We start from the raw sequence: 16,643 nt of genomic DNA on the forward strand, positions 1-16,643 counted from the left end.
ACACAGTTGGGACTCTGGATGTGAAAGTTGTGGTTGTAGTTTGTTTTTTTTTTTTTTTTTTTTTTTTTTTTTTTTTTTTTTTTAATTTGACAGGTAGAGTTACAGACAGTGTGAGAGAGACAGAGAGCTGATCCGAAGCCAGGAGCCAGGTGCTTCTTCCTGGTCTCCCACGCGGATGCAGGGGCGCAAGCAGTTGGGCCATCCTCCACTGCCATCCCAGGCCACAACAGAGAGCTGGATTGGAAGAGGAGCAATCAGGACTAGAACCTGGCAACCATATGGGATGCTGGCGCCGCAGACAGAGGATTAACCTGCTGTGCTGTGGCACCGGTCCTTGTAGTTCTTGTAAATGGTGAATTATAGGGTCTGTTTGGTATACTTGTTCTAGAAGAAAATTAGTGAGTATGAAATAATTTTCTAGTACAGTTAATTGCCAGCAAGTGGATATTTAGAGAAGAGTTAATAAGAAGCTGACATTTGAAGTAACTTTTAATATGCAAGTGGAACTACAAGAAGTTGAAAGTGGAGGATAGGTAATCAAAGATTCCAGCTGAAGGGGGAGGGACAATAAGTCCAATATGTAGATGGTAGCAAAGTGCATGGATTGTTAGTGACACAATCCTGTTTCATAAGAGACTGTGCTGGGGCAAGTGCTGTGGCACAGTGGTTTAAAGCCCCAGCTTGAAGTTCCAGCACCCCATATGGGCACTGGTTCAAGTCCTGGCTGTTCCACTTCCCATCCAACTCTCTGCTAAGGCCTGGGAAAGTATTAGAAGATGGCCAAGCCCTTGAGCCCCTATGCCCATGTGGGAGACCTGAAAGAAGCTCCTGGCTTTGGATTGGGGCAGCTCGGGCCATTGTGGCCATTTGGGGAGTGAACCAGCATATGGAAAACCTCTTTCTCTCTGTTTCCCCTCTCTGTGTAGCTCTTTCAAATAAATAAATCTGTTTAAAAAGTAAAAAATAAGTTCATTTAAAAAAAGCTAGACTCTGCTTGCAAAATAAATTATGCAGAACAGGACTATACAGCATATTCAAGTTCAGGAACTCTTAATTCCTCATATTGTTACAGTAGTTAGTCACTGTTTGAGCAAATATATAAAATATAGGTAGGTATTTTAGGTATTGATTATGTGTTACATAATAAAATTATAAGGGTGGGTGTTGGCTTAGTGGTTAAGTTGCTGATTTGGATGCCCACATCCCATATCAGAATGCCTGTGTTTAGTCCTGGCTCCACTCCTGATTCCAGCTTCCTCCTAAAGTGTTCTCTGGATGCAGAGGTGATGGCTTAAATGATTTGTTCCCTGCTGCCTGTGTGGGAGACTTGGGTAAAGTTCCTGGCTCGTCACTTTGGCCTGGCCCAGCCCTGCCATCGCTGACATGTGGGAATTGAACTGGCTGATGGGAGATCTTGATCTGTTTGCTTTTCAAATAACTTGTTTACATTTATTTTTAAAGATTTATTTATTTATTTGAAAGTCTAAATTAGGGGCAAGGAGAGACAGAAATCTTCCATCCACTGGTTCACTCCCCACATGGCCACAACAACTGGGGCTGTGCCAACCTAGAGCCAGGAGCTTCATCTTGGTCTCCTTTGTTGGTGCAGGGGCCCAGCAACTTCAGCCATTTTCTGCTGCTGTCTGAGGTGAATTAGAGGGCAGGATCAGAAGTGGACCAGCTGGGACTCAAATCAGCATCCATATTGGATGCTGGCATTGCAGGCAGAGGCTTAACCTGCTACACTACAACGCTGGCCCCAAAATAAATATTTAAAAATATTAAAAAGTGGCCAGTGCTGTGGCACATCTCACGAGGCAGATCAACCCTTTGTGCCACAATAGCAGCCCCTATTTGTTTCTTTCCTAGTTCTTTTCCACAAGACCCCTTCAAATCTTTCCTATTTCTTGTTAAAAGTGGTGGAATCTTTGTTTGTCTAAGATGTCAGCTGTGAAACGACTGTTTTCATTCTCTCATTTCTTTTGGCTTTGTCCACCTTTCAGGTAGAAAATAAAGTGGAAAATGAAGTGGATGAAGGTGATAAACAAGATGGAGAAAATGAGAAACATGGTGAGAAGGAGCCCGACAGTGAAGTTAGCGAGGATACCAAATCAGGTAAGCTGAGTTATGTGAAACTGTAAAATGGCATAGGAGAAATGCAGAAATGTATAGAACTATTTCCTCATTGATTATGGCCTTGCTTTTTAATGCAATGATAAATATCCAATGAGTTTTATTTAGCAAATAGGTACCAGTACCACAAATGTTTTTTCCTGTTGGTTTTCCATAGTGTGTATTTGAACATGTTACTTGCCAGTTTGGTTTCCGTGTCGATTGCTGAGGTCCTCTTTGTGCCTGTGTTGAAGGTTTGCAGAATTACTGTGTTGTTAGCAACTGGTTTTCTGCATGCCCTGGGGTTTCCAGACCATTTCATTCACTGAGGAACCAGTGCATGGGTCTTAGGCTAAGTTCTACTGAATTCTCTCTTATATCCAGGGCGCTATGCCTGGAAGTCAGAGAAATCAAAAGACGGTAAGGTGTACTATGTAGAAAATGTTTCCCAAATGGAAGCAGACTTAAGTGCTTAGAAAAGTTTAAGAAAATTACTTTATTTTTTTTTTAAAGGTTTATCTTATAGATAGAGTTACAGAGAGAGGTAGAGCAAGAGAGGGAGAGAAGTCTTCCAGCTGCTAGATTACTCCCCAAATGACCACAATGCCAAAGCTGAGCTGATCCAAAGCCATGAGCCAGGAGCTTCTTCTAGGTCTCCCATGCAGTTTTCGGGACCCAAGGAGTTGGCTGTCTTCTGTTTTCCCAAGCCATAGCAGAGCTGGATTGGAAGGGGGGCAGCCAGGATTTGAACTGGCACTCATATGGGATCCTGGCGCTGCAGGCTGGGGTCTTAACCCACTGTACTACAGCACTGGTCCCTTTTTATTTTATTTTTGAATTATTTTATTTATTTGTAATGCAGAGATACAGAAAAGAGAGAGGGAAAGACAGAAAGATCTTCAATCCATTGGTTCACTCACCAAATGTCTGCAATGGCTGGAGCTGAGTTGATCGAAGCCAGGAGCTGCTTCCAGGTTTCCCACATGAGTGCAAGGTCCCAAATACTTGGGACATCTTCTACTGCTTTCTCAGGCCATAGCCAAGAACTGGATTGGAAGAGGAGCAGAACTGGAACCGGGACTAGAACTGGCTCCCACGTGGAATGCCAGTGCTGCAGGCAAAGGTTTAGCCCACTAGGCCACAGCACTGGCCCCACAAAATTCTTAAATAGAAGAAAAAGGCAGTCAGATCTTTTTGTAACATCAGTCCTAGTTTGTCATGAGACAAAAATAAGCGGGACTATGGATTATTGAGATTGAATACACTGGTAATAAAGCTTTCTGATACTTGCAGATGAAAAGGAGACTGAAGAGAACAAGGAACTCACTGATACATGTAAAGAAAGAGAAAATGAGATTGGGAAGAAGAAAGTAGAACACGAAATTTCTGAAGGAAATGTTGCCACAGCTGCAGCAGCTGCTCTTGCCTCAGCTGCTACCAAAGCCAAGGTCTGCCCCTGACAGCCATTTTCCAGTGCTGTCTTAAGCCATGAATAGTCATATTGTTTTTAGTTCATTGGGTACATTTAGGATAAAGAATCTTGCTCCTCGTAGGAGATGACTACTTTTCTTTGAATGACATTTCTAGGTTAAGAAATTCACAAGCAAGGAGAAGAAGGCAGAAAGAGTAGATCTGGTCCTAGCTGATGCCTTTCCTAGTTCTAATCAATTGTATCATTTAGTTTAGGTAAACTAAAGAGATCAAAGTAACAGTTGCAAGTCTCTGTAAGGGACTGACCATCTTTTTTACTTGCTACAGAACTTGTCTTGGACTGTTGCTCCAGTGATTTCTACCAGACTGAAATAATTGTGATTTTTAAGACAAAAATCTGTATAAATATCTTACCCCACTGATATTACAGACTGAAGAAAAAGAGTGTACCTAAAATAGCTTCTTCTCTTGTTGAAGTTGCCAGCTTTTCTGGGGGTGGTTATTTCTATTTATAGCATAGTATTGGCTGTACAGCATGCTTAAGACAAGAAAATGTTATTTTTCCCCACCTTGTGTTAATTTAGCATTTTAAGGCATTCCAAATATGCATATGTGAAGTTTTAAAAACCTTTTTTTCTATTCTCCCTTCTACCTCAGAAGTAGTTTCCTTTCATAATAAGTCACCACATTTCAAGCAACAGTGCTTATGAGAACATTCCTAATCATTTTATCTTCAGCTGTTCTTGATCCTTTAGTAAAGATACTCTTTAATGGTCTTTAATTCCCTCAAACAAGTCAGCTACTGTGAATTACTGTAAGTGTTCAATGTGGGGAAGCAACCAGTTCAGACGACACGACCACAGTTTTTAAGTACCCACCCTCTGCATGTGTTGAGAGCGCACAGGGAGGGGTGTGCACAAGCCACAGCACTGCTTCCTCACCCCAGAAAGATGCTTTGGCTAGTGATTGTTAGTTAACTGTAGCTTGGGGACCTGATTCAGTTCATACTCACCAGCCTCCTGAATTTTACAGTTTTTAAGCTCTGCTTTAGGTTTCTCTTTCCTATTACTCCCACATATAGGGAGTTTTGAGGAACACTCTTGGTTTACATGGGTGCTGGTTTTGTTTCACACTGGCCTTGTTTTCTCCTTTATTGGAAACATCTGAGTCTGTCTTTTGCCACATTATTCTCTTTGGGCATCTCCTTGTCTCTGAGCTGACTTAAGCGTTCCAAGGCTCTTATAGACCTTAAGGTGTCTTGAGCATATTCTCTCTTTTTATAAATGAGGAGCCAAAAGCCACAAAAGATTTTCTCCATTGCGCCCTTACCTAATCTTCTTGTTTTTTAGCTTTTCCTTGAAGTGTAGCATACCTAGGTGGATGTGCACGTTGATAGTACAATGAGTTTTTCACACACCAAGCTCATTTATGTATCTAGCACTCAAGAAACAACATCACAACACCACTAAGTCCAGAAGCACATTCTCGTATTCTCTTCCAGTTACTGTGCCAAGAGTAATGGCCTGTCATTTTTTTTTAAATAATTGGTTATTTATGGTTGTGTGTGTGTGTGTGTGTGTTTTTTTTTTTGTTTTTTTTTTGTTTTGTTTTGTTTTTTTTTGACAGGCAGACTGGACAGTGAGAGAGAGAGAGAGAGAAAGAAAGGTCTTCCTTTTTTGCGGTTGGTTCACCCTCCAATGGCCACCGCGGCCGGCGCGCTGCAGCCGGCGCACCGCGCTGATCCAATGGCAGGGGCCAGGTGCTTCTCCTGGTCTCCCATGGGGTGCAGGGCCTGAGCACTTGGGCCATCCTCCACTACACTCCCTGGCCACAGCAGAGAGCTGGCCTGGAAGAGGGGCAACCGGGACAGAATCCGGCGCCCCGACTGGGACTAGAACCCAGGGTGCTGGCGCCGCAAGGTGGAAGATTAGCCTAGTGAGCCACGGCGCTGGCCTATTTATGTATTTTAAAAGCAGAGTTACAATGTATCCACTGGTTCATTCCCCAAATGGCCGTAGTAGCCAGAGCTGGACTAAAATCAGGAGCCTGGCACTCTATTCAGGTCTCCCACATGGGTGGTGGCAGGGACTGTCTTCTGCCTTCCCAGGCACATTTAGCAGGAAGGTGAATAGGAGAATGGAGCAGCTGGGATTTGAACTAGTGTACTTGGCTGTCCTTTAACAACATGAATTAACCTCTCCTGTTTTTGACTAAATATAAATGGAATTTTATAGAAGAAATCTTAGGGAAATAGGAAATTTGTCATGTTGAATGATTATAACCTCTGCATCTCTTGGGCTGAAATTTCAAAGTATTCCTTATGGGATTCACAATTTTTTCATGATTGAACCCTTCTTACCTCAAGTCTCTTCTTACCTGTCTGGTCTGATCTGTTTTCTGTTTTTTAAGATTTATTTATTTATTTATTTATTTATTTGAAAGTCAGAGTTAAGAGAGGAGAGGCAGAGAGAGAGAGAGAAGTCTTCCGTCCGCTGGTTCACTCCCCAGTTGGCCTCAAGAGCTGGAGTTGCACTGACCTGAAGCCAGGAGCTTCTTCCTGGTCTCCCTCACAGTTGCAGGAGACGAAGGTATTGGGCCATCTTTCACTGCTATCCCAAGCCATAGCAGAGAGCTGGATGGGAAGTGGAGCAACCAGGTCTCGAGCCAGTGCCAGTATCGGATGCTGGCACTTCAGACCAGAGCGTTGACCCACTGTGCCACAGTGCTGGCCCCCTCATCTATTTTGTACCTTGTCAGTTCTCCAAACAGAATGCAGTCTCGGATCTCTAGTTCATCTCTTTGCACATTGTTCCCTCACAAAGCATGGTTCTTGCATTCTTCCTTCCTGCTCTTAGCCCTTTATCCTGCAGTGCTTTGACTTTGCTGTGTGTTGCCTGAGAAAAAAACAGAAATGGTAGACACCTGAAAAACTGTTTCAGGTGCTTTGTGTTTTCCTGTGGCTTTACAGCTGGTCATCTATCTGTACAGCTTGGGGCACAAATGTATGCCCATTGTGCACTAGTAGCCATCTCACAAGAAGTGTTTGACTCATTCACCACAGAAAAGCTGCTTTTATGGATCATATGTCCTGGTCCTTTCACATTCAGAGTTTGGAAAAGTGTCCCAAAAACGCTTTCTTTCAAGTTGTTGAGTTTTCACTCTGACATCAATGACTTTATTTCTAATAACTGGCAGCTTGTGTCTTCATTCCCCAAACACCTGTGTTTTCCTCTGATTTGTCACAGTGGTACAAATGCTCATGCTACATGAGTTGGCACACATGGACTAGTTGGTCCCATTTTTACAGCTGGATCTGATGCCTTTCTCGGCACACATAATCATTTTTGTGCTACATGGTAATTGGGGGATAAGGAATTCATTTAAATTACTGTAATTAGTATAACAAATCCAGCCGAACCAAATTTCTCTTACTTTCATTTTGTTCTTCTGTGTCTATAAACAGCTTTGTTATTATGTTTTCCTTGATAATCGTTTGTCACATTCTGTCACTGAGTGGTAATTAGAGGTTCTAGATCTAGCTCCGAAGCTGATGAGGTAGCATGCTGTCTGGCTTCTCCCTCTCCTTGCCATGTGAGAGACTTTTCCAGAACATGTCAGTTTTTTGTTGTTGTTACACCTGCCAACAAACTGAGTTGCCCCACCTGGAGGAGTAGTGAGTGGGTGTGAACAGGAGCACCATTGGCTAAGTGCCCTGCATCCCTTCCATCTGGATGGTTAGGCTTAAAGGGAAGGAAGGCCCCAGAACTATTGCTAGAATAAACTACAGACCTCAGAAACAATTTTTTTTTTAAGCAGCGATAGGTGTCTTCCAGGAAAGCAGATACCAGATTTTCTTAAAACCACAGTCATTCTTTATTTTATAAACTATATCATTTGTACTTACTGTAAAATGACTGTAGTGTTGACTGAGTGTTGACTCTGGGGCATCAGGAAGACTTTCTACGCCCTCAGAAATATCCCATAATTTGCTCATTTGTGCATGAAATTTTTCCCGGATACATAAAAATTATTACTGTATATTGTAGCCACAAAATTTTCACAGGTAAGTTTTGATAAAGGCAATTTACACTAAACATATTGACAGTTGATACCCTGTCTTTACTTGATAATATTACAAAGCAGGGTAGGGAGCATGGAAGGGAAAATGGGCATTTTTGACTATTTTGCCTACTGTTGGCCCTGTCCACTTTATTTAAAAAAAAAAAAAAGATTTATTTATTTTAAAGTCAAAGTTAGAGCAGAGGCAGAGAGAGAGAGAGGTCTTCATCTGCTGGCCCACTCCCCATTTGGCCTCAAGAACTGGACCTGCACCAATCCGAAGCCAGGAGCCAGGAGTTTCTTCCGGTCTCCCACATGGGTGCAGGGGCCCAAGGAATTGGGCCATCTTCTACTGCTTTCCCAGGCCATAGTAGAGAGCTAGATCAGAAGTGAAGCAGCCGGGACTCCAACTGGCACCCATTTGTGATGTTGGCACTGCAGGCAGTGGCTTTATCTGCTATGGCCCCAGCTCTGTTCACTTTAATAGAAACTATTTCTGTTCTACCCTTTGGAATCCATACTTTGTTATATAAAGTTCACCCAATCTTTTTCCAAGTTACTAGTACCTTCTTATTAAACATTTTCTTAGGTTGTGTTCCCCACATCTCAGGTGTTCTGTGATATACTCCCAGGCCTCATCGTTTTGCTCATGTTATATTGTGGGAAGCAACTGAGACTAGACTGAGTTACTGGAATTAAGACTTACTCTATGCATCTGCTCTCCCACAATATGGCGCTGGGGAGGAGTAAACTTCTACGCAGCTGCCTCTGCCAACTTGACTAATAAACTGCAGGAGCTGATCCTGCTCCTGATTGCTCGGCGTGTGGGTAGCAGAGTTGGGATTGGTGTAAGAGGACTATAAAGGAGGAGAGAAATAACATGCACCAGGAACATCTGAAGGGAACACCTGAGGAACATCTGAGCAGCCCCCTAGAGAGCCGGCCGGTGGTGTGCCGCTCCTCCGCAGAAGTGGGGAAAGCGGCAGGGGGTGCCACCCCTCCACGGAGGTGGAGGGGCCGGCAGCTAACCCGGGACGGCGTTGTTCCTCCGCGAGTGAGGGACCAGGCAGCTAATCCGGGAAGAGCCGGGCAGAAAGAACAGTGCAGGGTCTAGTGTCGTTCCTCCGCGAATGGGGGAGCGACATTATATAAAGCCAAGGATTGATGTTATCCTTATAGATCTTTCTTGGAAAGTTTTTGTCATCACAGCTGCCACACCTTTCAAGAGCCCACAGGCTGAATATCAGCATTGTTTCTGTTTTGGTTATAAATTGCTATGCAGCTACCATAAAACTGAGTGGCATTGGTGCATTCTCAGCCTCAGCTGTTCTGGACATCTGGGGAATGGACCTAACAGTTGAGGAATATCGCTGTCTCTCTCTCAGCTTTTAAATAAATTGGTAAATGAAGAACATTTTAAATTAGCCGCATTTGCTGCTGATTGATTTTTTTGGCCTGCTTTCTACTTCTTGTAGGTCTCAGTTTATTCTCCATCCAGTTCTGTTCAATGTGACAGAATGTCTTAAAAGTATTTCTATATTTAAAATATAATCACCGTTAATCAAAAGCAACATCATTATTGTCTTTCCAGAACAGTTCCCTTTTTTGCCTTAGTCTCTGAGTCACAGTATTAGAGTGAACAGAGTCCTTAATGTTTTCAGTTTGCTTTTTGTCTAGTTAGAACTATGTAGGAAATTTCTAACTGCAGTAATAGTTATGTAAAGAAGTTAAGAGGTGGACATACAGAGGTAAAACAGAAAAGAAGGCTAGAACTAGGGGAAACTATCAGTAACAAACATTTCAAGAAAATAATACAGGCTAGGCAGACAGCCAGAGAAGACCCTCTTTTAAAGATTTATTTATTATGTGTTTATTTGAAAGAGTGATGAGAGAGAGAAAGACAGATCTTTTTCATCCACTGATTGATTTCCCAAATGCCCCTAACAGCCAGGGAGAAGCCAGGAGATACGAGCTTCTGGAAACGGGCTGAAGTATGTGGTAGGCACTGGCCCAAGTGCTTGCGCCATCATCCACTTCCTTTCCAGGTACAAGGAGCTGGATTGGAATCAAACTCTTGCTGAGAAGAACCACAGATGAGAAACTCTTTTGTTTTATCCCAAATTATATTCCTTCATATTTCCTCTAAATTCTAGCTGAAAAACACATTCTTCCTTTGTCTTTTAGCTTCTTAGAATAAAATAGGAAAGGAATTTTTCATTCTGCCTGGAATTGTCTGAGATATATTCAAGGCTTCATTATTTGCCCTTTATGTCTCCACATCGCTAGGGGTGACATTGTTCCAGAACATTATGCTGTTCTGTAAACCTTCAATAATATTTCCTTCCCTGTCCTCAAACTCTTTTTTATCTTTTAAAGATTCATTTATTATTTGTTTGAAAGGCAGAGTTACAGAGAGAGAGAAATAGAGTGAGAGGTTTTCCATCTGCTTGTTCATTACCCAAATGGCTACAGTGACCTGGACTGGCCAGGCTGAAGCCATAAGCCTGAAGTTTCTTCTGGGTCTTCCATGTGGGTGCAGAGACCCAAGCACTTGAGCCATCCTCTGCAGCTTTCCCAAGCCATTAGCAGGAGGCTGGAGCAACTACAATTCAAACCAGCACCCATGTGGTGGGATGGCACTGTCACAGGTTGTGGCAGCTTTACCCACTACATTACAACAGGGGCCCCTGTCCTTGAACGCTTGCCAGTGGTTTTCTCTAGGCCTTTTCAGGTTATGCCTCTTTTGTGGTTCTTAAAATCCAAGAGACATTTTATATTTTTGTTACAGCAGCTCCCTGTTTCCAGATAAGAGATTCTTTTCCTTTTTATTTTTATGTAAAGGTTTGTTTATTTATTTAAAAGGAAAAGTTACAGAGAGGTAGAGACAGAAATCTTCTACTTTCTGGTTAACTCCTTAAATGTCTGCTATGGTCAGACAAAGCAAGGAGCTAGGAGTTTGATCTGGATCTCCCATACAGGTAGCAGAGGCCCAAGTACTGGAGCCCTCTTTTGCTGCTTTCCCAGGCATACTAGCAGGGAGTTGGATTGGAAGTGCAGCAGCCAGGATTCAAACCTGCGCCCATGTGTGATGCCAGCATCACAGGTTGGGTCTTTACGCAGCTACACCACAATGCTGGCCCCCAAATTCTTTTCCAAAAGCCAAAATTTTAGTGGTTTAAAAAACAGTTCTAAGGCATGTGGGCATTTAATGGTTAAGACATTTGAATCACACGTTGGGTGTCTGAGTTCACTTCCTGGTCCTGGCTCCTGATTCCAGCTCCATCTAATGCAGGCCCTGGGATGCGGCGGTGATGGCTCCAGTGTTAATCTCCCACACGTGTGGCTTTATGCCACCTATATGGGAGAACTAAATTGCCATTCTGGTTCCTGGCTCCAACCTTGAACATCCCTGGCTGTTCAGGGAATTTGGGGAATGATCCAGCAGAAAGCCTCATTATATGAAATTTGAACACCAAACAGCTGAACAGTTCTACACCATGTGTTATCAGATGAGTCATCAAAAAAAATTTATTTAGTTTTTTGAAGTGCAAAGTGACAGAGGTAGGGGGAAAGAGAGTAAGCTAGAGAAAGAGAGGTATTCCATCCATTAGTTTCCAAACACCTGCAACAGCAAGGGTTTCACCAGGCTGAAACCAGGAGCTGGAACACCATCTGAATCTCCCTTCTTAGTGGTGGGGACCCACATCCCTGGGCCATGCTCCGCTGCTTTCCCAGGCACTATAACAGGAACCTGGATTGGAAGTGGAGCAGCCAAGACTTGAACTGGCAATCCAACATGGGAGATGCATGCATGCAGACTCTCAGTTCAGATCATTTAATAGTATGCACCTCACTGGTGGATTTATATGAAGGTTGAGACTTCATTGGAATCCTAGTTCTTATCAGTGGTAACTGGGTCCTTTCTCTTCTCTATCTCCAGCAAGGTCATTCTACTTGTCAGCTTGGAACTCCCAGGGAACTCCCAGGGAGAACATTCCAAGAGGAAGAGCTTAACAGTTCCCAACCCATTAAAATTACAGCAGTATTTTCTACTTAGCAAGGCATTTAGAAAACCTGCCCTGACCCTGCTTTTTTTCTTTTTTTTCTTCTTGTCTTTTTTTAAAGATCTGTTTATTTGTAGTGCGTAAAGCCGCAGCCTGCAGTGCTGGCATCCCTCCTACGCGGGTGCAGGGGCCCAAGGACTTGGGCCATCTTCTACTGCTTTCCCAGGCCATAGCAGAGAGCTGGATTGGAAGTGGAGCAGCTGAGTCTCGAACTGGCACCCATATGGGATGCTGGCGCTTCAGGGCGTTAACCCACAGCGCCACAGCGCCACCAGCCCCTTTTTTTTTTTTTTTTTTGAGTTGAACCATTGCACTGTGCATTTGGATGTGAAGGAAAAGAAGACAAAATTTAAGAATCTGTATGAAATGTTAGAAATGTAACCTTTAGAAATGGATCAGTTAAGTGTGTGTATATATAAAACAGAATGAAAAGAATAAATGGAAACATTTCCAGAATACTGTTTCTCCTCAGTCTGTGCCTGACCTTTCTACTGCTAAGTTTGTTTTTAGGAGTTTAATTCCCTAGTGCATTCTTTTCCCCTCTGCCTTTTTCTCTGTCCCCCCCCCCCTTTATTATGTTATGATTTAAAAGATTAAAAGATTTATTTATTTATTTTATTTGAAAGGTGGTTACAGAATGAGAGAGCGAGCTACCATCTGGGGGTTCACTCCCCAAATGACCACAAAGGTCAGGACTGTGCTGGGCTAATATCAGGAGCCTGGAGATTGTTCTGGGTCTCCCGTGTGGGTGCAAGGGCCCAAGCACTTAGGCCGTCTTCAGCAGCTTTCCCAGGTGCATTAACAGGGAGCTGGATCAGAAGTGGAACAGCCCGGTCTCAAATCAGTGCTCATATGGGATGCTGGTGTTGCAGGCAAAGGCTTAACCTGCTACACTACAGTGCCTTCCCCAGGTTCTTACTTCTTACCATGACTCTCTGCAGAACATTTTCAGGGTTTCATCTTGGCAGTTGATTGTTCAAAATTAAAGAATTAGCATGAAAATAACCTGCTGGTGGCTAGAATGAAGTAAGTGCTTAATAAATACACTTTCCCCCGGTCTCATAATGTAGTCTAATAGTTAGCTCTCACTTTTTCCATTTTTTTTTTTTCTTAAATCTGCCATGAATAGTATTTAGATCTGTTAACAAATGTTTCCCAGCAACACTTGATAATATTTATCAAGGGTTTGTAATTTTCTTTCAGAATCTGTTTCTGAACTTTTTTTTTAATGTGAGCATTTTTTTTTTTAAGATTTTATTTATTTTATTTGAGAGAGTTACAGACAGTGAGAGGGAGAGATAGAGAGAAAGATATTCCCTCCGCTGGTCCACTCCCCAAATAGCCGCAATGGCTGGAGCTACACCGATCTGAAGCCAGGAGCCAGAAGGCTCCTCCTGGTCTCTCACATGGGTGCAGGGGCCCAAAGACCTGGGCCATCCTCTACTGCTTTCCCAAGCCACAGCACAGAGCTGGACTGGAAGAAGAGCAGCCAGGATCAGAACCAGCATCCACATGGGATGCCAGTGCCACAGGTGGAGGATTAACCTACTGCACCTCAGCACCAGCCCCTCTGAACCTTTTTTATTTGAGTTGGTACATATATGTTCCCATATTGATAAATTAGTAAAAATTCCCAAGAATCTCGGTAGCAAGGAATATGCTACTCTATAAAAGAAATTATTTTCTCCTAGATCAGTTATTCTGTTATTAATAGAAATATGAATAGTCATGGAAATTTAAACAGCAAAAAGGGAATTCTTTGTTTAGATCTATAAATATAGGAGATAGATGAATGTGTATTAATAAATCCATTGGGACTCAATCGGAAAAACTCAGAAAGTGATTAGTACACAGGCTTCACATGGGAGGAAAACAGTTATTTGGGTTTTGTGTGGTTTTTTGTTTTGAGAGAGATTTTCTATTTGCTGTTTGCCTCCCCAGCTGCCCACAACCAGAATCAGAGAACACAATCCAAGTCTCCCATGTGGACTGCAAGATCCCATTTAATTTGACTCATCACTGTTACTTCCCAGGGTCTACATTAGTAAGGATCTAGAGCTGGGTATTAAGCACCTTTAATGGTGTCATAATCTGTAGACTACCACTGCCACAGTTTTAATGATTTACTCAGTTTTAATGATTTTATAGAGAAAATCAGAGTTTATAAATACTTAAATAAATCTGGGGTAGGTTTTGTGGTGCTGTGTGTTAAGCCGCCACTAGGAATGCCTGCCTGTCTTATTGGAGTTCAAATCCCAGCCACTCAGTTTTTGATCCAGCTCCCTAGTAATGCTTCCTGGAAGACAGCAGGTCATGGCTCAAGTACTGGATTCCAGACACACACGTGACAGACTAGGTTGGAGTTCCAGTCTTTGGCTGTTGTGGGCATTTGAGGAATGAACCAGCAGATGGACGATCTCTTTATCAGTCTCACTCTTGGTTCTGTTGTTCTGACTTTCAAGTAAATGAAAAAATAATTAAACTTAACATTTAAGTAATATTAACACTTAAAACATGGGGCTGGCTCTGTGGCATAGGGGGTAAAGCCAATGTCTGCACTGCCGGCATCCCTTAAGGGCTCTGGTTCGAGACCTAGCTGCTCCACTTCTGATCCAGCTCTCTGCTATGGCCTGGGAAGGCAGTGGAGGATGGCCCCAAGTCCTTGGGCCCCTGCACCCGCATGGAAGACCTGGGAGAAGCTCCTGGCTGCTGGCTTCAGATCGGCTACGGCTGTTGCAGCCATCTGGGGAGTGACCCAGCGGATGGAAGGACACCCCCCCCCCGCCCCCACGCCTCGGCCTCTGCCTCTCTGTAACTCTGCCTTTCAAATAAATCTTTTTAAAAAAGACTTAAAACCTAAAAAAAAAAAAGAAATTGAATATGCAGACCTAGTTCTTTTATTCCTGTTTCCACTCAGTTCAAATGTTATTAGCGACTTCAATGAAATAATAATTTTGTTAATCTACTTTTTCCCCAAATGTTCATTTTCATCTGCTTGAAAGGTGGTGAGACAGACATCTTCCATTCACTTGTTTCACTCCCAGATGCCTATAACAGGACTGGGCCAGGCTGAAGCCAGATGACCAGGACTCCTTTTGGGTCCCCTATGTTTCTGATAGGGGCACCAAGCACATGACTTGCTGCCTCTCAGGACACTTTAATAGGATGCTGCATCAGAAGTGCATAGTCAGGAATCAAACTGGCACTTGACAGAGGATGCTGGCATCTCAAGTGGTGGCTTCACCTGCTGCACCACAATGCCTGCCCATACCAAACCAAGAGAAAAAAGCCTTAGAGTTCAGTCTTGCAGTGTATAAATCTCTGAAAGTAAACTGTCTTAGAGATTTTAGTTTGGGTTTGTTTTTGTGGTTTTTGTTTTTGTTTTTTTACGTTTTAAGCTTTTATTCAGTGCGAAAGCTGCATAGGAGAGTGAGGGCTTTATTTAAGAGAGAGGGATAAATCTGGATTCATACCGAGTGCCAGGAACCAGCCACGTGGAAGAGCATCTAGGTCAGCAAGCATAGGGCAGGTTGGCCCGAAGGCCACGCATCTTGAAGGCGCAGGGCTGAAGCTAGCGCCATACTGGCAAGAGGCTGGGGAAAGGAAAAGGGCCGGATACATCCTGTCCCAGGCTTTTAATCCACTTTTAAAGGGGAGTGGTTAATTAACCTGAGTGGCCGGTGGGTGCACAGGTGTGGCTAGGTAGGGGCATGAGGTCACACAGGAGCATGGTGAAGGCGTGATCGTCCAGCTCACAAACCTAATCATTTTTAACCTGTATACCTGCCTACTTCATTCCCCCCTCAGAGACTCCATCCCTTAATCCTAAGGGAAGTTGATGGACATAGAATCATCTCTTCTGTAACTGCTTCCTGCTTATGAGGGGCATAGTGTAGGCCCTGCCTATCCAGGGTCTGGAAGTCTCTGTCTATCCTATCTAACAAATTTGTGAGCTGGAGCAGCCTCGATGATCACCAAAGTCTGTGTCCCCTGCATGGTCAGTTACTCCCGGAAGTAGAGTTCTGAAACATACAAGTTTGTTAATTAGCATAAGCAAAACTGGAGTAAAACCAATTTTAAGATGGAAATAATGTATCTTACAGACTCCCAGATAGTGGGTGGTGATAGGCTACCCTTAATGTAGATTATAAAACCATTTAGCTTGAGCATAGAGAATTATAATACATTAGCCCATTAAGTAGCTTTATCATCAATAACAGTTCCCAGAGAGAATCAAGAAAGGCAGGTACAGCATGTTTGTCTTGAGGTGCAGCAGTCTTGATGTGACAAAGGCAAAAGTTTTACTTATCACTTTTGCTTTAAAGGTCTCTGATTGGCTTACGGGAATAGTCAGGCATGTCTTCTGCATTCATCTGGGTAGAAGTTTAATCCTAATTTCATGGAGGTAGTTGTGCTCAATATCACCTGGTAAGGTCCCTTTCATTTAAGCTGAAACTGATCTGAAGAGGATCTTCTTATGAATGGCTTGTTCAGGAATTTCTGACGTTGCAGTTTTTGTCAAAAACTCCTTGATTACTTGGAACACCTTCTGTAGCTCCCCTGTCCAGCATAGTGTGTCTGTGTCAGGGGCTCATTAAGCAGACACAAGGCTTAAAATGCAAATCCTTGAATCCATATCAACTTTTGTAGCTACCCTTTTCAGTACAGAGTCTGCATCAGGGCCTCTTTAAAGCTATATACAAAAGCTTGGAATCCAAATTCCATAACATCCTGTCATCAGTAATTCCCAAAACCGAAGCTTTTAGTTAGAAGCTCCTTAGTTCTCTGGAACAACTTCTGCAGCTACCCTTTTCAGTACAGAGGCCGCATCAGGGCATTTTTAAAGCTTTTTACAAAAGCTTGGAATCCAAAGTCCACTGAATTTTGCCATTCCCAGAAATCTCCTCTACTGTTGTTGTTTTTTTTTTTAATTCTTTGAGGTGTGTGTGTGTGTGTTTTTTACTTAAAATTTTTTTT

At 43.0% G+C, this 16,643-nt stretch overlaps 1 protein-coding gene across 3 annotated transcripts in view; it reads left to right on the top strand.

Annotated features, from left to right (window-relative positions):
* SMARCC1 (SWI/SNF related BAF chromatin remodeling complex subunit C1) overlaps window positions 1-16,643 on the top strand; it is a 167,772-nt gene that overhangs the window by 112,675 nt on the left and 38,454 nt on the right. For 2 of the 3 annotated variants that reach the window (XM_051852494.3, XM_089306387.1), the window contains 2 exons: window positions 2,004-2,115; window positions 3,406-3,560. In XM_051852494.3, the coding sequence (XP_051708454.1) occupies window positions 2,004-2,115; window positions 3,406-3,560 (267 nt within the window). Of the gene's footprint in view, window positions 1-2,003; window positions 2,116-3,405; window positions 3,561-11,727; window positions 13,609-16,643 lie in introns of those variants that run through there. The other variant, XM_089306388.1, reaches the window with a different exon arrangement.

The sequence above is a fragment of the Oryctolagus cuniculus genome, chromosome 10 (genome assembly GCF_051225735.1).
Source record: "Oryctolagus cuniculus isolate XC-2025 breed Fujian yellow rabbit chromosome 10, ASM5122573v1, whole genome shotgun sequence".
In the NCBI taxonomy this organism is placed as follows: domain Eukaryota; kingdom Metazoa; phylum Chordata; class Mammalia; order Lagomorpha; family Leporidae; genus Oryctolagus; species Oryctolagus cuniculus.